The sequence below is a fragment of the Botryllus schlosseri genome, chromosome 7, assembly GCF_051294905.1.
Source record: "Botryllus schlosseri isolate E-star chromosome 7, Bs_hap1, whole genome shotgun sequence".
Classification (NCBI taxonomy): domain Eukaryota; kingdom Metazoa; phylum Chordata; class Ascidiacea; order Stolidobranchia; family Styelidae; genus Botryllus; species Botryllus schlosseri.
The window spans coordinates 13,355,915-13,379,266 of record NC_137242.1 but is presented as its reverse complement, the minus strand read 5'-3'; the positions used below and the strand labels follow the sequence as shown (position 1 = coordinate 13,379,266).

Here is a 23,352-nt window from a genome sequence, read left to right as displayed (position 1 = left end):
GTAGATACTCAGAATCTATGTAGCCTACTATATGATGTTTTAGGCTGTTTGGACTTTGGAGGGATTTTATAGTGCCACTTTTTGCAACTTTTCTCAATTTTTCATACCGAATTTTTACTGCAACTTTTATCAAATATTGCGTAAAAATGTAAGGGAATGATATAAAAACAGGCTAGTATACAGAAACTATTTATAGTATGGTTCTATTCTCTTTGATTTGCATAACAAAGAGCTGTATGATGGGTTAGCTGCATCTCACTATATATGACACAATGGTTTGCAAGCAAGAAGTTCAACTACCCCTGCCAAGCACGAGCGTGCCCGAACAATATGTTAATAGATCGCGTTATTCATTCTGTCGTTTAAATTTGAGATAGTTTCCCGTTTCACGAACGCCCAGGCGAGACCACCGACAATAACATTTTCACTGGGTCACCTTTCTAAGACTATTGATTTTTTAAAGTCGCCAAGTGTGAGTTTTTTTATGGAACGTCTTGGGTCAAGTTTGCAGTTCTAGGGGGGTTGGGGTGCGTTACTTGACTTTTTTTTGAGCTGGGGTTACACTTACACATCGCTATGCTGTTTGGCTTTTGGGGTGAATTGTAATTTTCTTGCTGTGTAGCAGAAAAAAATGTAATTTTTACGCGGTCCCGCCAGAATGTCCGTGAAATAACAAAGTAACAAATTTGACAGCTCTGCAACATAGATTAAACAACGGAACCTTTCGGGTATCTCATACCATACTAACTGAACAAAAATTATAAATGCAACTTTTCTCAAAATTAAATGCAATTTTATCGCATTTTTAGTGCAACAAAAACTTGCCCTACTAATGACCGTCGACCCCCCAAACCCCCCTTTCGCATCTGTTATTATCATCTATTTTTCACCACGTCAAGGTTTGGCCAGATGCTGGATTCGGCCATATCTATTATTACATGTGTGCAAGGATACACTATATCAAAACTAAGTAGTTCTACCGCATGCAGAGGCGTGATGATTATCGGGATACGGGACTTTTCTAACAAATGCAGAGATTTGATTATGATTGACACATTTGTACGGAATCATATTCTTGCTTGGTACACGGATTTCCATGTTTATTCGCTATTATCCTTGAAAAAAGCGCATAAACGAAAGAGTGGGCCTTGGGCGACCGCCCACCTCGCCCACCCCAAAAGCCACCACTGGTAACGATGTAGTCCTGGTTGAAGATATTTTTGTCCATGTAAGACAGCGGGCGGAAGTCTTTTTCGTCATAGGAGTCCTATTTACCCTGTATTTTCAATTCTCAAAGTCAATCCACTGTGTCATTAAATCTTTGTGACGTCATAACTGAAAAATCACATAAAAACATGTTTTAAGCATGTTTGTTTTGAGTATATTTTTGTTTTAAATGCAACCGGACTGTAGTGCTGACACTTGTCCCTTCGTTTTCATTGCCTTTTCAGCACATTCATCTCATATTCAGTATTTTCATTCGGTTTGCGGAAATCTGATATTAATACGTATTGTACACTCTGCACGCCAAGGAAGGTACATGGGCGTTTATAGACTTTAACCTAGGGGTTCTCAACGTTATTGACCTCGCGGCACCTTAGCACTGGCTCCAATTTATGGTGTTTAAGCATTTCGAAGTAAAGTATAAGATAGCGCCGAATAAGTTGTAAATAGTGTGCCCCATCCCAATAATCGTGTAACTTAACTTGGTGCCAATTTTAACCTGGATCTGTGGTTCTTATTCTTAACTGGTATTCCATGTGGAACACTGGAGTTAAAAGTGTTGAACAATCAGTGTGAGTGTCGGGCCTAGTCGCGCGGAGCGTAAAATTTTTTGGAATAAATAAAAGAATTTGATCAATAATATTGGTGAGTGTATAGGGGAGATGTGGTACCGATGGATCACTGGGACCGAAAATACTTGAAAAATTCTCCACGATAATTACATGATTACACTCCGTGAATTTGTCTACAATTACATGCTGACAGAATCTTTCCTCACATGCAAAAAATTCGACCTGCGTGAGTTATGGGGTCTGTGACGAATGATTTACGTTTTAGGGGGTGTAAAGTAAATTTGGATCGACATTTGCATTTTCCTATATCACCTTTCAGACTAACAAACCCGCCATAATTTTTGATGTGAAGTATATGGCTTGTATCAGGGTATATCATGGCACATATTTTTTGAATCAATACCATGCTCGAGTGGACTATTTTCAAGTCAATTACAATATTTATGGGGTGGGGGACCTACGGCACCATATCCAAATCAAGCAAAATAGATGGACCAACTAATCACTGACAACAGAAACTCGCCTACATATATATAGGCTGTAAATCATAGTTACTTGCAGAGGTGGTCAGTAACGAAGTACTTCTACTTTTTCGAAGTACTCAAGTAGTTTTCATCTACTTCGGGTACTTACTCAAGTAGACCTGATTTTCGCTACTTCTACTTCGTAATATTTTGTGATCTACTTACTTACTTTTCGCTATTTTCAGTTTGTCAAAGAAGTAGTTTATTCCTCCTATCAGGAAGATAGCCTAAAGAATTTCGGGGTTGTTTTCACGGAGTATCAACGTTTAATTTTCATAAGAGTTGAGTTAAGCCCAGAATTTTCGTCGCGCTTCGCGCTCAGTGGATACGGAGTAACTATTGTTATTTTACGAAAGTATCGGTGAATATATTTTAGGTAGCGGGTTGGCGTTGGGGTTCCGTTCACACCGCATTGTCGCCCTTCGCCCATATGAAATATTTCATCACAGTATATATGGCTCATCATAATGTTTGAAACTACCATTTACTTATCATATCGTAATTTATTAGCAGTCCATGACGTGTCCTAATCTGGAAAAGTGGACTCTAACTTTTTTTTAGTTTTAGAGATGTTTTAACATACCACCTTCGAAACTTTCTGAACTAAAGACATGAAATACATTTTTCGCTTTTGGAAGTAGTATTTATAATTCACTTTCAATTCCCAGTATCATATTCTTTGAGTTCTAATTAATATCAGTTCTTTTGTCTGGATAACATACATGTTGAAGAATAAAAGCAAGTCTAGTATTGCCTTTAATTTCCGGAAATATACTACACAATATGGCATTTTTAAGATCCACAATATTTTTTATTCACGTTTACTAATCGCGCAAAGTGTTTGCACCGTATCCGATGCAACTTCTCCGTATTGCTCTTCGACTAAACTACGGGCCTTATAATATGGGGAGTGCGCCATACCATAATATTTATTTAAATGTGGTGTTCGATTAAAAAGAGGATTAGTATTGCATTCCCATATAAATACTATATTTTTCATCCTATGATGCGGACGAATGCTTATGCTGTCGAAAATTGAATACCTCCTAGTATGCATCAATATGAATCAAGCTCGGCACCTTTCGCATATAGCTCAATTTGCAGCTTTTGACAATCCCTGCGAACGAATTTCGATCGTTTTCACAACTACTTACTTACTTGAGTAGATTTAAAGTCAGTCAATTCTACTTCTACTTCAAGTAGTTTTAGGTTGCTTATGAAAGAAGTACTTCTACTCGTACTTAGGTAGATTTTTTCGTCGCTACTTTTACTTCTACTTGAGTAGCTTTCTTGACTACTTTGACCACCTCTGGTTACTTGTGGTGTTTTATCGCTATTACAAGGTATTTGAAAGTCAAAATGTCGATTTGCGGGTAATATGTATGTCGCATTAATTTTGTAAGTTAGGTGTACATCAAAACATGATTTTATGCCAACATTTCAGTTAATATAATCTATTTTATTCTTGAAGGTCGCGACGGAACATTCCTCATTGGCTTGCTGTAGCTTAGCTTATAGTACACAACAAAACAAGTTAACAAATTTGAGTTTTTGAGCATATGTCTCATAGGTCCCATGGTCGTGTGCCTTTGGACCCACCGGGTGGGGACCGATGACACGTTCGAGCAACAAATTTTAAACGCTTATCAATATTTTTTGAAAAGGCAGATATTCATGTAAATGTCCGCAATAGATAGAGCTTGTATCGAAGTGTTGAGACAGCAAAAGATCTGCTATTCTTGGCTGAAGATTTGAGGGCCAGAGATCATTTTGCAATTTTTGATCCATCGGTACCGCATCTCCCCTATATGAGCAAGTGATGTCCATTCTAATTAATTACTTCGTCGAAGCACGGTTATTTAGTAACCTCTGGTAAAGATTGACGCTATTTTTAAGACTGGAATCGCTGCAAATTTTAAAAAACTCATTTGCTTAGACTCGTGCGATTTTAAATTAGCACCTTCTAACGGGAGATGGCGATATTTTCCTGAGCCAGTCGCATTTATGTCGGAAGGGTCTGATTGCAGGGACAGGATCATTAGACGCCGCGACAATAAAGCACCCGAAAATCTATATGGAAGGCTTCGGAATACATGAGTCGGTTTTATGGCCGTCAGTCATTTTGGGAGCGCACTTTGCGGAGTCGCGTGTAGCCTACTTTACATGTCTTCGTGTGTACCGGAACAGAAATTTCCGGAACCAAAAATCCCCAACCCCTATACTGAGCTGTTACCACTAGAGACTCAATTAAACCAACGACCTCGGGCTACTCTAGTGTATCTGTTGTATTCTCATAATTGAAAATGCAGCTAAATTAATTATGGGTATTGGGTAATTGCGGAAGATTTTTTTTTCGGCATACCGATAATAAAAGCAAGACATGTATGGACACTAAATCGTGCAAAGAAATTTTTTAGGTTGCATTCATCTGCCCCAAAATACTGTAATATTTACAGATTTTATGAAACTTTTCCAAAATTTGGGGGGCGATATCCCCTTTCGCCCTTCCTTGGCTACGCCAATGAATAGGCTCCCAACCCCTGTTATACACGGACCAAAATATCTTTAACCAGTACTATATCGCAATGCAGCATTTTTGCGGTCGGCGGTCATCATCATTAGAACATTCATTCCGTACCAATCTACGAATAAAGCTATTGAACATATGTACTATTTCGCGGGTTCCATAACCATCCCATATCGTGTACGTTAGGGCTGTTCAAAAATAACTTTTTATTCTGGATTTCAGTCGGTCGGTCAGTCATTAAATTGTCAGGTTACCCTAAAAAACGCTGCACACCAAATTTGGTTCAATTCTAACAAGTATAGGGCTCCGCAGATCCAATTAAAATATTTAATTTAAACAGGAAAATTTAAAAATAAAATTTTCAAATTTTTCTGTCAACCCCATGAAATTGTTGAGCGGTCTTCAGAGACGACGCAAAACGAATTTGACTCAATTCCAACTAGTAGAAGCGGAGTTATTGGAGTTTTTCGTTGATATTTCCCAGATTATCCTTGATTGGTGGATAATCCGAGGATTATCAACGAAAAACTCTAATAACTCCACTTCTACTAGTTGGAATTGAGTCAAATTTTAGGGTAACCTGACAATTTAATGACTGACCGACGGGAATCCAGAACAAAAAGTTATTTTTGAACAGCCCTAGTGTACGTAGGCTATATGTCGGGTGGTAATCGTACGTAGGCTCATACAACATGTTTCGTGGAAAGTATTTACAAAATTATGACATAATTATTCAACTTTTCGCGTGTCACTTATCAAGAGCTACCAGCACGATAAAGAAATACAACAGAGTTGAATTCCAAATCAAATGAATACTCCTGTTCTATAGTATTAGACGCTTCATGCCAGCCTGGGTTCTTCTGATACTCTTCCAATCCTTACTCCAATCGAAGTTACAATATGGCATCCTCTGTTGGGGGGCTGCCAGTAAAACTGCGCTCAAGCCATTGCAAAAACGACAACATAACGTACTCCGTATCACCCTGCGAGAAGACAATTTGACAATGACATCGTAAAAGCTGTCGCGTTATAATGTTGCAGCTAGCGGACATTTGATGTGTCACAATTATAAGTACAATATTTTTGAATTTAACAGAGATTGATCTGATATCAGGGCATTAGAGCAGTGTAGCCTAATTCGGGCTTCGGGCATACTCCTGCTAAATAGGCTATATTGACCATTTCATTGTCCAAAGTCAAATTAAATCAGCGTTAGATTTACCTTCGAATATTGGAACAGATCAATAGCAACTTAAATATAATAATTTATGCGCAATAGTATCAGAAATTTTCAATCGCCGAACAAACCAATGGTGTTACAATTGTGGAGCGTACTACCACTTTACTCGCGACCTTACTTGGCTATCGAGGTATAGTCCCTGGTCCATAACGAAGTAGGCTACTTCTACTTTTTCGACGTACTTAAATAATTTTATGCTACTTGCGGTACTTACTCAAGTAAATCTAATTTCCAGCTACTTCTACTTCGCAATATTTTGTAATCTACTTACTTACTTTTCGCTATTTTCAGTTTGTCAAGTAGAAGTAGTTTAATCCTCTAATCAGAAATTGAGCCTGAGGAATCTCGGGGCAATTTTCACGGAGAATCAACATTTAATTTCCATGAAAGTCGAGCAAAGCCCAGAATTTTCGTCGCGATGCGCGCACAGTTGATGTGGAGTGACACATATGTTTTCACGAAAGTATCGGTGAATATAATCCAGGTAGCGAGTTGTGTGGCTCCGTTCACACCGCATTGTCGCCCATATGAAATATATAATCACAGTAAATTTACCCCATCATAACGTTTGAAACTACCGCAATTACCTATCATACCGTAATCTAGCACCTCATGGCGTGTCCTAATCTGGAACAGTGGACCACCGCCGAAACTTCCTGGACAAAGGACATGAAATATATTTTCCACTTTTTGTATTTCTATTTCAATTCCCAGTATCATACTTTGAGTTCTTATTAGTTTCAGATCTTTTGTCTGGAGAACATACATATTGAAGTATAAAAGCAAGTGTGGTAATGCCTATATTTTCCGAAAATAAAGCTACTCGTAGTGTACACTAAATGATATTCTTACGATCCTCCATATTTATTACTAACTTATAGTAATCGCGCAAAGTGTCTTCGACTTACGAGCCTTATAATATGGTGGCAGGCGTCATGCCTTGATATTTTCTAAAGCGGGGTGTTCGAGTAAACAAAGGATTGATATCGCGTTTCCTTATCAATACTATATCACTTGCATCCCATGATGTGAACGAATGCTTATTCTGTCGAAAATTGATACCGCCTGCGATGCACCAGTATGAATCAAGCTCTCTACACCTTCTGCATAGCTCAATTTTCAGCTTTTGACAGTCCATGCAAACGAATTACGAGCGTTTTCACAACTACTTAGTTACTTGAGTATATTTAAAGTCAGTCAATTCTACTTGTACTTCAGGATAGTATCAGGTTGCATTTAAAAGCACCACTTCTTCTCGTGCTCGAGTAGATTTTTGCGTCACTACTTCTACTTCTACTTGAGTAGCTTTCTTATCTACTTTGACGAGCTCTGATATTAACACGGATAAAAAGACCCAAGATGAAGGGGGAAACAGAATGTTACTGATGGTTCCCATACCGACCTGCTTAGATATGGCCAAATACGCTACGTAGTGCAAGCTACGACCTTTTTGATATATTACTATTGCCCATGAAAGTTTGAAGTTTGATAGTTTGTTGCGTTTGTGGTTGTACGAAATCGCGGCGTTCCGAGTCAGTAGTCCTTCTCTGATTTTGAGGTTTGACCCGACTCCACTCGATTCATTCTCTCGGGTCATGCTTTATCATCATGAACACGGAACAGGTATTCTGACATTATAATAGTTGATCTTGCACCTCACCTTTTGAAAGTGATGCGATAGTGAAATTTGATGAATGGTTTCGGGGTTTTGGAGTTCTCAAATAGTAATATGTATGTGGCAGTTGAATATTGTCGTATACTTGAAAATCCAAAATACCGATATGGTTGATGGCGTGTTTGAGACCACTGGCTTAAACTAATAATTACTAACATTCGACATCACGAATGTTCTTGCTCTCAAACAAAACGTCAGATTTCAAGGACAGCCTGAGGCGTTTCAGTTGTTTTCGGCAACCTCATACTTCACAATTTCACGTATAGGTCTACTGTAGATATTATTACTGTAGTCTTCATTAATGATATCATTGATATCGATAAGCCAAAACGTTTCGATCGATAGCTTCGGAATATAAGCGCACAGTCTATACATCTACAATAAGGGTAGCCTACCACTCTGCAGCATGCTAGTTTTCCTATATGTTCACGTCAAAGCCTGTACGATATAATTCCACAATACACTGGTAAATGCCCCACTGTTTCGAAAATGGTAATCAAATGCGTGTCTGCTCAAATAAATCGATCTCACATAAATACGTTGATCCCGGTATTCCGGTATTATTCGAGTCGAACCTACTGATATGTCGGATCACTAGGCCTGGTTTTTGCAACTTTCTTTTACAGCTTCCGACAGCTTCCTAGAAACTCAGAATCTATGTAGCCTACTATATGATGTTTTAGGCTGTTTGGACTTTGGAGGGATTTTATAGTGCAACTTTTTGCAACTTTTCTCTATTTTTGATACCAATTTTTTCTGCAACCTTTATCAATCATTGCGTGAAAATGTAAAGGAGTGATTTAAAAACATGCTATACACTATTTCTAGTATGGTTCTATTCTCTTTGATATGCATAACAATGAACTGCATGATGGGTTAGCTGCATCTGACTGTTACCTATGACACCATGGGCTGCAAGCAAGAAGTTCAACTACCGCTGCCAAGCACTACCGTGCCAGAACAATATGTAAATAGATCGCTATATGAATTTTATATGAATATATTACTGTACTGCAACTTTTGTTAAAATTAAGTGCAACTTTCTGGCGATTTTAGTGCAGCGAAAACTTGCCCTATACTGATTACTTTGTGATATTTTTTTCTCTACTGCCGCGCTGATGAGATTTACTAGGCATGGTATACTGTGGATGTTCTACTATAGATCTACCAAAAACAGTATCATCTGCATATTATGAAGGCTATTTGATTAGCTCTATAGAAATTTTCAGTGTTTTGCTTATGTACATTTTACCGTAATAAGCAGGATATAGTTTTTGGGACTCCGGTCTAAGTATGGTATCGTATCAAGCAGCGTCAAAAACGTGTGGAGAGTCCTTTGCCTTTCCTCTCCATTTACGCAGCTGTGAATTGTGAGCAAAGTTTGAATGCATGCATGTGCATCATGAAGAACATATTTCGTACCAGACCAATGGAACATCAATTACAAGTTTACCTTACCAAAACACACGTGTTGTTCCAATTACCTCTTTCTGAATGAACGGATATGGTATCAGATCTGGAGTCAGGTCAAGTCAGGTATTGTCAGTTGGTGCCACTCTCCGTGTTCGCGGCAGATCAATTAGGATTAACAGACGATTTGATTTGAATCAGATATTTGTAATTGATTCATATCGGCTGTGAACCGATTTTGCTCATACTGCTGCATCTTCCATAATCCTACAGTACCGATGGCGATCGACCCTACGGATCAATTCTTTGTTATTATCTCACTGGGAACTATAGGTGAGCAGGTGCCATATAGGCAACGTGTGGGGTAGCTACTTTGTCGTTGTGTTTGTGTTGTCGTCGAAGCTAATCGTGACGCCAATCCATAAGCCAGTATTATGTGTCCGTAAGATGTATGTACTGCAGTGTTGCAAAACTCCACACACGTTTTATATATCTACCACATTGACTCATACAATTCTCTAAACGCGCATCAAGTGATTTTCACTACATAGTCATTTTAATCAAAGCTGGTGTATTTGTTTGCAATACAGTTGGTAAGAACAGGCCTTATCGGGCACCGCAAAATGGGCACGTTATAGAGAAATCGAACAGGTATATAAACCCTACGACCTCCGGGTATATCACAGCATATTGTTTTGATGTTCAGATAAAAAGACGTGAAAAGCATGGTGCAGTTGCGTCCTTCTCGGTATAGTTAATCGTAGTAGTCGCTATCTTCATATTCAGTCGCATCGTAGTCACTGTCAAAGCCGCCGTCATCCGGTGTTGTAGTTTTTGGACTGACTATTGTCGGAAGGGGTCCGTCCAGACTGAAATGGCAGACCGCATAGTCATACCTCTTGTCAATTCTTGTATTTTCGATCCCCTTTGTCCCGGAGCTGGTGTCAATCGTAACTGCTACCCGCACGTAAGTCTTGTAGTAAGAGCCGTACGAGGTACTTGTCTTTCTTGGGTAAGGACTTATCCATTTTGAGTAATTCGCCGGTCTCCCGTCACCGAGAAGTAATTCGTTATTCTAAAGAATAGATTTGGAACATAAGAATCAACTCGACGGACTTTTAATCCCAATTACATGCGACTGTATATAAATCTAGAGCCAATGTATAAGTATATATCCGTTGTACATACCGTTTAGGGATTTTAGAGGTTCACGTTCACGAACGACTCATGGTAGGTTCTGCACTGAGAACCTTTTTCATATATTACAATTTTCACGTCATGATAACATCTTTGGTTGGAATTTTTTGCGTTTAAACTTCGGGTCACTCTATGTCTATGCATTGCGCTGGCAGTATAACAAAAATCGACACTAAAGGAGCATGCACCTGGCCGATCTCGAGGATTTTATATTCGTTGTTGCAAAACTTTCCTCGAAATATTCCGTTTTCCTTTAGTGGATATCTAACGGCGCTAAGTTGTGAGCTTGACCCGCAATCACACCACATCAAGAACGAAATACACTACATGTAAGTAGTCAACGGATGATGTTCTTAATCCAATCAATGAAATTGAAATAAAGAAATCATCGTTGTCTAATGTAAAAAATCTAGCAGGCGTACGGGATCCATCGCGATGAGATGTTTCTCTTTTATCATAAAAAAACAAATCCGTGCGGTTTGATTGCTTATCATACAAATTGTTTATGGGGTAATATCAGTAGCAAGTGGGGCTGGTGTGAACTTGAGGTTCACGTTCGAGTTCTGTGTGTGAACCTCGAAAATTTAGAGGTTCACGTTCACAAACGAACCTTGGTAGGTTCTGCACTGTGAATCTCTTTCATAGATTACCATTTTTCACGTCATTATAACATTTTTGGTTAATATTCTTTGCATTTCAACTTCGCACCACTCTATGCATGGTTCTTACAATATAAAAAAAATCAACACCAAATGGGCATGTACCTTGCTAAACCCAAAAATTTTATTTGTTTTTTACAAAAGTTTGCACGAAATATACATCTTTCCGTTTGTTAATATTTAGTGACTCTCTGCTGTGAGCTTGACCCGCAATCATACAACATCAGGAGCGAAATACACGATACATGTAGGTATAGTCAGCGGATGATGCTTATTCAACCAATAAATAAAATTGATATCGTTGTCTGATGTAAAAAATTTAGCAGGCGTACGGAGTCAATCTTGATTTAATATGTTTATTGTATCATGAAAACCAAATCCGTGAGATTGGGGTGTTGGCTACTACTGCATAACTTGTTAATGGTGTATAGTATCGGTAGCAAGTATATAAACTAGTTTTACTCTCTGCTCAATATCAACGTTGCAATTCTGAGACGCCGAATGCATTGTCCGGTCTGGCCTGAACCGTTACGGCGTAAACTTATATTCCCTTGCAAGTCCTCGTCGAAATTGTTTGCCAAGTGACGGAAGATATTGATTTTATGGGGGTATTCTATCGTTGATCATTTGTCGATGTTTAAAACGTCACATGCACTTCAGCATTGTGGCATTATGTGGCATGAGTCGTCGACTCGTCGCTAGGTATCGTGTACAATGTACTTGTACGTACAATGTACTGAGGATTATCAACGAAAAACTCCAATAACTCCGCTTCTACTAGTTCAGTGGTTCCCAACCTTTTTCGTCTCATCGCCCCGTTTTGAAGCTCCACACCGATCATCGCCCCCCAAATATTGGGAACCGAAAATGAGCATACAAACTGGGATTTTTTATCCTCTCTCTGCTCACGTAATCTGGTTTACCGGTAGAGCTGAGTGTGGTGTGTTGGAAAAGGTAGGAACCCTAAATAATATCAATCATCTTCGGGCGGACCCGTTGTTATATTGACTGCGTTACATTCTGCTATTTGGTGCATGACCTCCTATATCTGCTATGTCAAAAGATATGGATATCACCAGAACGTACCAAACTATAAGACGCACATTGTTTCAAATTGGTATTTCTTTAGTGGTCAGGACAGGAACATTCGACGCAAGCCATTGAGGCGCCTATGGACAATTAAACATATATGTATACATATCGAAATTTTCAGTTAGCACAAGGGCATTCCTTTTTGGCCTAGGTCTTCTCGCTGCTGATCGTTCTGGCACACTTCTCGGAGTCGCATGTTACATGGCCTATAACTTCATATGTATTGGTGCGTCGTGGCGCAGTAATGACGGACGCGGAAGTCTTCATTTCCATAAATCATTCGTATTTTTATTGGGGGAAGGGTACCCCAAAATCAAGACACATGATAATATTAAATCGCGTGCAGCGCAAAATTTTTTGGAAAAAGTTGCATGAATTTCTAAAAATTAATATATATGTAATTTATGTTAATTAACGAAATGATTTTGGACCCCCTTCGAGTTCTGGCCCCCAATTGGTGGTTAGGGGTGCGGCAGTTACGGCCTGACTCCAATATAGCCGTTTTAACGCGCCATCGCCCCCTTCGTCCGTTTTCGCCCCCTTCGTTATTTTCGCCCCCCTAGACCGCTAAATCGCCTCCTGGGGGGCGATATCGCCCACGTTGGGAACCACTGTACTAGTTGGAATTGAGTCAAATTTCTTTTGCATCGTCTCTGAAGACAGCTCAACAATTTCATGGTGTTGACAGAAAAATTTGAACATTTTTTTTAAATTTTCCTGTATAAATTAAAATTTTTAATTGGATCTGCGGAGTCCTATACTTGTTAGAATTGAACCAAATTTGGTGTGCAGTGTTTTTTAGGGTAACCTGACAATTTAATGACTGAATGGCTGGAATCCAGAAAAAAAAGTTATTTTTTAACAGCCCTAATGTACATTAATATATTCTATCACCTCACTGAAATGTAGGGTTGGAATTAGCAATATTAAGTCATGTGACGTCACGAGGTTCACGTTCGCGTTCACACAGAACATTCCAAAAAGGTTCGCGTTCACACGAACCTGAACCTTTCAGACGTTCACACCATCCCTAGTAGCAAGTATAGAAACCCGTTTTGCACTCTGCTCAATACCAATGTAGCAATAGTCAGACGCCGAATACATTGTCCGGACTGGCTTAGACAGTTAGGCGTAAGCTTAAATTACCTTACAAGTCCTCGTCGAAATAGCTGGCAAAGCGACGGAAGATATTGATTTTATACGATTTATTATAGCATTTGATTGCTTCATTTGACGAAGTCGGCATGTACTTCAGCATTGTGTCATAATATGGCCCGAGTCGTCGCTAGGTATCGTGTAGGCCAGGCCCGCAGTCGCTTATTTTGCGGCCCGCAATATATTCGATTATGAAAGCGGGCAATTAATACTGATATGATATTGTTACGTATTAATTTAGCTACTTAGCTCTCTCATCGAACCGTCTCTGTTTTCTTTATTGATGACTCATTCTGGTTTATTGATATACTCGAGTTGAAATTGGATCTGTTTTGATAATAATCCGTAGTCGTCTGATGGACTCTGGTTTAGGAGAATATTGCTAAAGCCAAGAAGTCACATTTGTAGAGTAAATGCTGGCAATGCAAACGTAAGGAGGGAGCAGTTGTTAATCAATGACGAGCTTTTATCCAGGACCACCCAAAAACATCAACTTGAGAAAGTTGACTTCTCTAAGATGGGGATCCGGCCAATAATAGGAAAGGGGTTGATTGGTTTGCTCAAAAGAGATCGCGAAACCTCAGACTTCTTTTAATATGACTGTACTTTGCATGAAAGGTGGAGAGCTCAAAGTGACAATGGCCTCTGTGACGAGAACAGTTACCGTAATTTGATACTGATCATGCTCACGAATTCAAACAGCGAGTTCCGTGGTGGAAGGTTTGGAAGGTGCATACTGCATATACCTACTGGGAAATGCATGCATCGCACGCTCCACGAAGTTTCTACCAGGAGTAAGCATATTTTAAGAGAAAAATCGACTTGATTTACTTACGGCACTGGAAGTTAACTTTTCACATGCCTAACATCAACCGCAAATTAGCGAACGCTGGCCATAGACCATAGAATGCATAAACATGAAGGTATTAAACGTCCGTATATGTTTGGTTAACACAGTGAAAATTTTAGTAGCCTTCGATTACATGGTAATAATGTTCTGCGGCCCGCAGCGGGTCATTGTTATGGCCATTGTGTTGCGGTTACCCGATTGTTCTGACCAATGCCGATATTTCATACTTGGAGGACAGATTCTAGGTGGATCAGTGCCTGATCAATATTTTAATTTATATTTTCGGAATCGGTGCAACAGTAGCTTTCGATCAAGACCAGATTCAGCAATTTCTGCGCTCGGAAAGATAGCTTTTGGGTTGCCAGAAATCCTACAGTCGCTTACGCAAAACAATTCTCCACTCCAGCCTCAGCGAAGCGGAACGAAGCTGCAAAATCGGTCGTTGCCGTTTCATGTTTAATTTCTATACTATAACAAAGGGCTGACTACTACAACATTGCTTTATGCAAGCTGTGAAGCATTGTATCAGTGGATGGGTGATGCAAGAAAAGCATTTGTTAATGTATTACAAAAGCTACCTCGAATTTCATGCCAGTCCATGCCTCTATTTCTGTACTATAGGTATGGTCGACATATTCGTACAGCTTCTGGTACACCTCTCGGTCGTTCAAGTCTGCCGGGTATCCACCTAAGTCAGTACAATTGGTCTGGAAATAAAAGTTTTCTCGCATTATATGTATTGTATGGAATATATCTGGTTACACTAAATCACGCGGAGTTCGTTTAAAAAATTAAAATTGAATAAATCTGCCAAAAATACTCTACATTGTGTTGATTAACGAAAATTTCCCCTCGACCTTTAAATTGGAGGTTGCGGGGGTTTCGGTAGTGCATGACGCCTTCTATAATAGCTGGAATACCTTTGCGTTTTCAAAATTCCATCTTAGACCGTCTCCTCCTATTAGAGAATAGCACCTTGATCCGACATATATTGGAGCGTTAAACTTTTCCATGCAAGATTTCTCTGAAACCATATCGCAATTTTATATGTAGGCCAAGTGAGTAGAATCGTGAAAATTGCATGCATACCTTCATCGGTGTTTGTGGACTCGAACCCTGAAAATAGGCCATTGAGTATCGTTTCAGTGTCCAATCAAAATAAGTATTTAAAAAAGAACTGTACCTGGAGTGCGATAAAGTTGCATCTCCAACCGAAACAATTGTGCTGCAGTATAATGAAAAATATTGTTAGAAATGATCAACCCATAAGTCAATTTCAATATTGAAACTCATAAATGAAATGATTCTATAATAATGGAAACCAAACGACCATTCATATCAACAGCTTGTTTCGTGATGACGAAGTGAGCGGAATAACATATTGCAGGACAGCGATACTGTTTCCAACTTAATATTTTCAAAATTACGTTCACATAACGTCAATTTACTGTTCGCACAGCTTTATATTGCCGTTTTTATCGTGCAATTTTCAACGGTCACCTATACCAGACCATCTCCTGCATTTGCTTATATCGGAACAGTCGCGGACTGCGACATTCTGAGACCCCGATAAAACAGCAAAGTACACCTGTTTCATAGTAGCCTAATTACGATACCGGAGTCGCTGCATGTATTGTATATAGAGTCACAACTAAAAAAAAACTCTTCGAAAATGGAATTTCGGACATACCGTACATCTTTTGCATTTCATCGTGTAGATAACGGAGGATTTTTTCATCCTTGGGTTCCCCTACTTCGCCAGCACTTCCAGTACGTCCGGGAGGCCCGGGCGGTCCCATCGGTCCGCGAAAAAACGGAAGCAAGCCCCTTTCCACTTTCCCTTGGCCGATGGCACCGAATACTTCCGTCATCGGTCTGCATACCATCAGGTCATTGAGATCATTGATGCTATTGGCGGCATAGCCCGATCGTCCAGTTAATAGAAGTATTGAATACACAACAGCACGGTAAAAGCGACTATCTGCCATCTTGAAATGTAATTATTAAATATAGTTTCAATACACGTGCAGCATTTAGTGCGGTATATATATAAACTTAACGTGCTAGTTTGTGTTTGCAACGCAATGGTAGTCTTCATGCACTTTCCCAGTCATGACAAAGACCAGCTGGTAACAGTCAGCTCAAGTCACAATATCAAAAGTAAACGATATATCCCCACCTAACTCATCATTACTTGAACTTCGCAACACGAATGTTGATGTTCACAAACGAAACGTCAGATTGCAAGAATTTCATTGCCTGCAGGCGTTGTCGCCGTTTTCAGTAATCTTATGCTTCAAATTTCCAAATACTATAGGCGTACTCATGTTAGTTGTTAATTTTTTTTATAGCATTTGTGTTGTGAGCATGAAAACAATCATCACAAGACCCAACCAATGCACACTGTACGACGTATCGCGTAGAAACATAATATTGCCAAAAGTATTTGTTTTCATAAAGATAATATCATACCGCCAAGTTTGTATTGGAAGATGACGTATGGTATGGTTACAGATGTGTCATATTAGTGACGTGCGGTGAGGTTACTGATTGTGCAGTGTGCACTGCACACTGGTCCCGGCACTGCCCACAAGCGGCAACTGCAGCTCTTGCGCGTTCTGTCCGAAGTCTCGAAATGGATACACATTGCACAGCTCCTGATAGATCGCAAAATGAATATTTCGATGGGTATACATGGGTTTATCTATGAATAAGATGACGTCTTATATGCACACACTTTTCCATTAACGAACCAATATCATATTTCAATGCGGAAAACGCATAATCTGGGTGACCCAGTTAAATGCGCTATTTCCGGTTGCCGATCCAAATTTCTGGAGTTCTAGCTGTAGCCTACTATGCTACACACACCAAGCCGTTCTGTATTCCATTGCCTCAGTGACTGCATCGACTGTCAAGCACTCATACATTAATTTCTCGATATGATCGAGAACAACTTTCAAATGCATTATAATTTTATTGTAAATGAATTAAGTCTTAACAATCATCATCATCATCATTGGTTTATTAGCAATTTTATCAGTTCAATACACCACAAAATGCGATACAATGAAAAGACAGGAAGATGTCGAAGCGACAAGGAGTAGTCTATGGAATCTGACACCCACCTTGGCCTAGGCGATGTAAAGAGGAGGCATTCACACTGAATGAAAGTAAAGAAGATAGTATAGAAAAAGAATGCGACAAGAAATAGGGCGGCATGTCATGGGAAGCGAGATCGATAGGTCAGTCAAATCTAACTCCGGGATTCTTTCCTTTTCAATCTTCGATTCTCCCTCAAGTAGCAAGCATTGAAATGGATCCGTGGGTCTGGCTGATTCATTCTCCATAATGATGCATAGTTCATTTCTGACTTTTATAATATTAGCCACTACATTTCGTACCCAAGTCTGATAAAGAGGAGAATAGACGAAATCTAACATCAAGAATTACACTATGCTGCTACCTAGTTAACAAAAAGATTTTCAGACGTCGTGTACCGAGATGTACCGGTATCTGAAATATACATCAGTGAACCCATGACATACCACGATTATACGTAGCCTACCTGCTTAACCCAGTTTCCAACCAATGTACACTGTACGTACAGGTTAAAATGAATCAGACAAGGTATATATCTAATCAGACATGCCACTCCTGGGTTTTTCCACCCAGATCTGGGTTTTTTGAGCATCACCTGGGTTTCTGGGTTTTTATCCTTGAAACATGTTTTTTTTTTCAACATCATGTTCGCCAGGTCAGTTTTACGCTCGAAAATTAGTTATTAGATTTGTAAGATCGTAATATCGTAAAATGCACGTATTGCAGTTCGTCATTGTCGATGAATTTTGCTATTATTGTAAATGCATAGTCTTGAGAAACTGATTCAATACTAAAATGAGAGGCATCGGCGTGGTGACGGAGCTTTATTGAACAGTAACTTTTAGGCCGAAAAAAGTCATGTTCGTAGGGCAATATAACTCATTCGAAACACCGTCTTACAACCTCGCCACCTCATCCGCATAAGCGGCCATGTCTTACAAAAAGCCTAGAGGTGGGCCGTGCTATAAGTCGGCAGTTACGGATAATAATGAACAATATCGGCCAGGTGTAAATGACCCTGGTGTAAATCACAGAAATAGGGAATGGATGGCATTCTTACGAACTTTCTGAGCGCATTGGTATAATTTAGGGATGGTGTGAACCTCTGAAAGGTTCAGGTTCGTGTGAACGCGAAACTTTTTGAAAGGTTCTGTGTGAACGCGAACGTGAACCTAATGACGTCATAATGCTAATTCCAACCCTAGATTTCAGTGAGTTGATATATTAATGAGAACAATACTTAGCGACCACTCGGACCACATTATGCCACAATGCAGGAGTAGGCTACATACTGACTTTTTAACCGTCAAGTGGGGCAATCAAGTGGGGCAATCAAATGATATAATAATTCGATAAAATCAATATCTTCTGTCACTTTGCCAAGAATTTCGACGAGGACTTGCGGGAAAATATAAGCTTACGCCTTAACGGTATATAGGCCAGACATGACCATGTATTCGGCGCCTGAGTATTGGTACATTGATATTGAGCAGAGTGTAAAACGGGTTCCTATACTTGCTATATTACCCCATTGCCAAGTTATACAGCAGTAGCCAACACCTCAATCGCACGGATTTGGTTCTAATGATACAGTAAACATGACAAGTCAAGATTGACACCTGCTAGATTTTTTACATCAGAAAACGATATCAATCTCCTGAATTGGTTGAATAAGCATCATTCGATGACTACCTGTAGTGTATTTCGCTCGTGATGTTGTGTGATTGCGGGTCAACACCACAGCAGATAGTCACTAAATATTTACAAACGGAAAGCTGAATATTTCGAGCAAACTTTTGTAACAAAGCAAGTAAAATTTTTGAGATTGTCAAAGTGCATGCTCGTTTAGTTTAGTGTTGCTTTTTTATGCTGCCAGCGCTATGCACAGAGTGGCCCGCAATTTAAATGCGAAAAATTTGAACAAAAGATGTTATAATGAAGTGAGAATTATAATACATGAAAAAGGTTCACAGTGCAGAACCTACTCTGAACCTACCAAGGTTCTGTTGTGAACGCGAACCTCTAAATTTCCAAGGTTCACACACAGAACGCCAACGTGAACCTCATGTACACACCATCCCTAGTATAATTAATACATTATTAACTATTGAAGCGGCGCACCAGTTGTTTCATAGCAATGCGTCGAGAGGAAAACAGCATATTTTTTGTTGGATTTGCCCTTTTAACCGAGCAAAATGTATAACATGAAGGGATGAACTGTTGCAAATTCAATAATATAGGCTCCTATGAATGTATGATCGACTGATCGTACGATGACAGTTAGTGGTCCCAGTTTCACAGCTATTTTATATAATTTTGAGTGAAATATAGGATCTGGGTTTTTCTGGGTTTATTTGGCCTCCATATCTGGGTTTTTCCTAAATTGCACGTTTGCATGTTTCAATTACATTACAATTACAATTACAATTACTCAATGCTAAAAGTATCAAATTACAATTACAATTACAATAACAATTACAATTACTTTTAAACACGTAATTGATTCAGTAAAGAGGTGTTCTTTGACAACCGTAGCGACGTAATTATAGCAACAATCTCAAGCTATTCATGTTTCATTCCTGATATGTAGAATACCCTTTAATTAAAAGAAACTCGAACGTATTCGAACTATTCCTAATCACGAGTACTGAAAACTACAAGCACAGAAAAATGTTTCAAGCGACTGTTAAGAACCAAAGGTTTGAGCGACTAACAGCGAATAGGCTACAGGACAGTCAATGAAATGCAATCAAACGATTAGGCTACTCAGAGCTGAGTCAGGATAATGAAATGTAATTGGCAAGGCGTCAGCGATGAGGATGATAGCCTACCGATAAGGTGCGTAAAATTAAAATAAATGCATAAGGAAAGAACCTCCTGATAACTAGGAATTACAATATTTTGGTTCGCATTTACATTTTCACTTGCTCGGAAACTGTTAGATTGCATTTGATGAACATTAGAGTGCGAAAAGTTTCTGGCCCCAGTAAATTTGGCCAAGATTGGAGGTAAGATCGGGATAACATCTCTACAAATGCGTGATCAAGTTTGAAGAAGCCTTGGTTGGAAACTTTGATTTTTTTTGCTATTGTTGCAACAAGCCTCGGTACTGGTCAGAGATTAAAAAAACTTTGACCGTGGTGTAGGAAATGGTTCAGCACAGGTTTCAGAAGAGTTTATTTGCTGTTCATCCATTTTTGAAATATTAATATTAAGTTTAGCTCACTGGTTCTCTAACTTTTTTAGACACGCACCCCTTTATGACAGTGAATATTTCGTGCCCCCTTTATCGTCATAGCACACAATGAAACTAAAAAGTTAGCAATCCTTACATATAGTTTGATGGTATGGAAGGTTTTGACTGTTGAGAGAATTCTCCAACACGAAATTCAGACTATACACCGAGCAACAACCATAAAACGGAGGTGAATCGGGCCAAGCGCGTAAAAGATTTCAGTTCACTGGAGCTCGCGCCCCATTCAGACGCTTTCACGCCGGCCTAGGGGGCACGCCCCAGCTTGAGAACCACTGGTTTAGCCTATATTGTAATTCACAAAGTTTTCTGTTGCTACTGAAGTATGAGATACAGTTTAGCGTGACTGAATTATCTAGTTATAGCGCAGCACGCATAGAACACCGATGTAAATAGGCTAATTAATACATGTGGTGACTGTTTACTAAGGCCTTAAGGCCCCTCGTCGTCATCCTGGCTCGTACCGGATTTTCACTGGTGCGACGAATAAATGATTGATTAAATGATTATTTTATGTTGTGATAGTCAGGTTTCCATGAAAATGTAATTGAGATTGTAATTGAGCAAAATTTTGATCAAATTACAATTACAATTACATGAAAAAATGTAATTAATTACATTCTGCTCAATTACAAATTACGATTGATCCAACTCTGGTGCGAACCGTCACACAGGTTGAAAAGCACTGTATTATATTATAAAATTAAAAGAAAATACTGTCTGGCTGACTCTATGGTTTTCTTACTTCATGGTTGAATACATTCTCCTGTCAATCATGATCATGAATCATTCGGAATCAGTGTTGCCAATTTAGCGATTTTGTCGCTATAGATCTAGCGATTTTTCGTTCCGTTTAGCGACAAAAAATACCAATCTAGCGACTAGCGATAAATCTAGCGACTTTTATATAATATTTAGCGATTTTCTAGCGATTTTTTTTCAGAAAAATCTGATACCAATCGGTTTTCGGCAGCAACATTATGCTTGTCTACCATATCTTATGCGCGCTACAGTGTCAGCACGCATCGACGATCTCAATTCAGGTAGAGCGCATGGATAGGAGCGTCAATACTGACTTTCCTGGACAGTGGGCCGAAGTTGGTCATAACTCTTCCAGGCATAGTAATCTACAGTGTCGCGTTCGCCAAACTCGTCAAGATCCCGGCAAATTCACCTTCAACACAATACGAGTAACCACAATAATGCTCATCCAATGCAGTGTGCTATACAAGGTCCAATATATGAACTCTTTACACCCACACCAGACGATTATAGTGTTCACTGTCCAACCCTCCCCCAAAAGACTGACATCTCGAGTATCTAAGGGGCAGTCGGATTCCAGATAACTGATCAAACTATTTTTCATCAAACTTTTGACACCTACACACGAGACGAATCAATATGCTACGAGCTATATCGCGATCCAAGATGAATGAAAAAAAAAGATTACGTCGCGGACTTTTGACAGTAACACAAGATGTGTAACAACAGGATTAAATTACCCCGCAAAAAAATTTGAAAATTAAAAGAATTAAATCCCGAGTTTCTATGCGCGCTGCTGGATAACAGAAAAACATTTTTTAATGAAGGTATTTGATGTATCGCCCCGTCTCTTATCTGATGTATTAGGGAAACAGGATGGCCAGAAGTGATACGTAGGCTACCCTAAATTTCCATCTGTAGTAGGCATCCATGTATAATACGCACCCTTAACATGACATGTCAAACTGGGGGAAAAGCCTGTAGCCATGTATAATACGCACCAGACATGGGGTGATTACTTCACGAATGTAATCGATTGCGATTACGATTACTTGTGAATCCCGCGATTACGATTACAGCAAAATCGGGAAGTAGTCGATTACGATTACGATTACATTTCAAAAGTAATCACGATTACTCACGATTACATTTGTTTTGCTTCCTAGAACTAATTTCAGAAGAGATATTGGAAGACAATATAAGACTGCGATGAAAAGGTCTGCAGTGGTTCTCAACCTTTTTGGCTTCGCGGACCCCTTTTGACCGTCACGGACCCGCGCGGACCCCCTCAAGTTTTAGTTCAATTTTAGCCGTGTTATGGTGCAACCTTAATCTGTCTTGTGTAAATATTAACTGTAGGCTTGTGATAAACAGCAAAATAGTGATTTTTTTTTGAAGATAACATCATACTATTTATGTCGAAATTGGTGGACTTTTACTATTTCAAAGCTAATTTTGCTGCTGTACTTCTTGAAGTACGTGGTCGTGTCTTGAAAATCCGCGTCTTCGTTCTGATATGAACGAGGAGTGCCGAAAACCATTTCCGCCAAGATAGATTGAGGTTTTAATGCAACATTTACGTATATAACGCTTCTGACGATACTTTTGGTGTGATTGCAACATTTATGGCACCAAAATGAAGAAACAAATATTTTATGAACATATCACGTCCAGCATCTAGTGCAGGGACGGGCAACATACGGCCCGCGGGCCGGATTCCGCCCGCGGCGGCATTTTGATCGGCCCGCAGAGAGTTTCTACCGTCAAAGTGAAATCCTAATCTATAAGTATAGACAAATGTTATGCTCCAGAGAACGGACCCAAGTTTTCCAACCAGAGACTGTCATGAAACGACTTGTTCTGTTCGGGTTAAATATATATTTACGAGCAAACATTTTCGACCATGAACAATTGAACATTAACAAGACAATGCTGCGTACCAATATAACTCGTGATATGAATTTCAGGGTTGGAACGTAATGCTTTGATAGCAACGAAACATTCCTTGTTCATCAAAAAATCAGCCTTGTCGATAGGGCATCCGCAATAAGAATGCTCCAAATGTGATAGCCGAGCTTTAAGAGAAGGTATATCATTGTCCAATTTATGA

At 39.3% G+C, this 23,352-nt stretch overlaps 1 protein-coding gene across 2 annotated transcripts; it reads right to left on the bottom strand.

Moving 5' to 3' along the window:
• Positions 1 to 9,706: 9,706 nt before the first annotated feature.
• LOC145442679 (uncharacterized) lies at positions 9,707 to 16,150 on the bottom strand. Of its 2 annotated transcripts, XM_080320662.1 has the most exons (6): positions 15,816 to 16,149; positions 15,309 to 15,350; positions 15,215 to 15,241; positions 15,046 to 15,149; positions 14,704 to 14,832; positions 9,707 to 10,247 (listed from the first exon to the last, which is right to left on the bottom strand). In XM_080320662.1, exons 1-6 carry the CDS (start codon positions 16,111 to 16,113, stop codon positions 9,927 to 9,929), a joined length of 921 nt encoding a protein of 306 aa, XP_080176788.1. In that variant the 5' UTR covers positions 16,114 to 16,149; the 3' UTR covers positions 9,707 to 9,926. The 2 variants fall into 2 exon arrangements, with proteins under 2 accessions (XP_080176788.1, XP_080176789.1); XM_080320663.1 differs by lacking the exon at positions 14,704 to 14,832 and having other exon boundaries at positions 15,816 to 16,150.
• Positions 16,151 to 23,352: the final 7,202 nt, after the last annotated feature.

Coding starts and splice junctions, on each gene's coding strand:
- LOC145442679 (XM_080320662.1), bottom strand. CDS start 16,113: ATGGCAGATAGTCGCTTTTACCGTGCTGTTGTGTATTCAATACTTCTA. Junction 14,833..15,045: donor GGAATTTTGAAAACGCAAAG/GTATTCCAGCTA, acceptor TTTTATTTCCAG/ACCAATTGTACTGACTTAGG. Junction 10,248..14,703: donor GGACTGGCATGAAATTCGAG/GTAGCTTTTGTA, acceptor TCTATTCTTTAG/AATAACGAATTACTTCTCGG.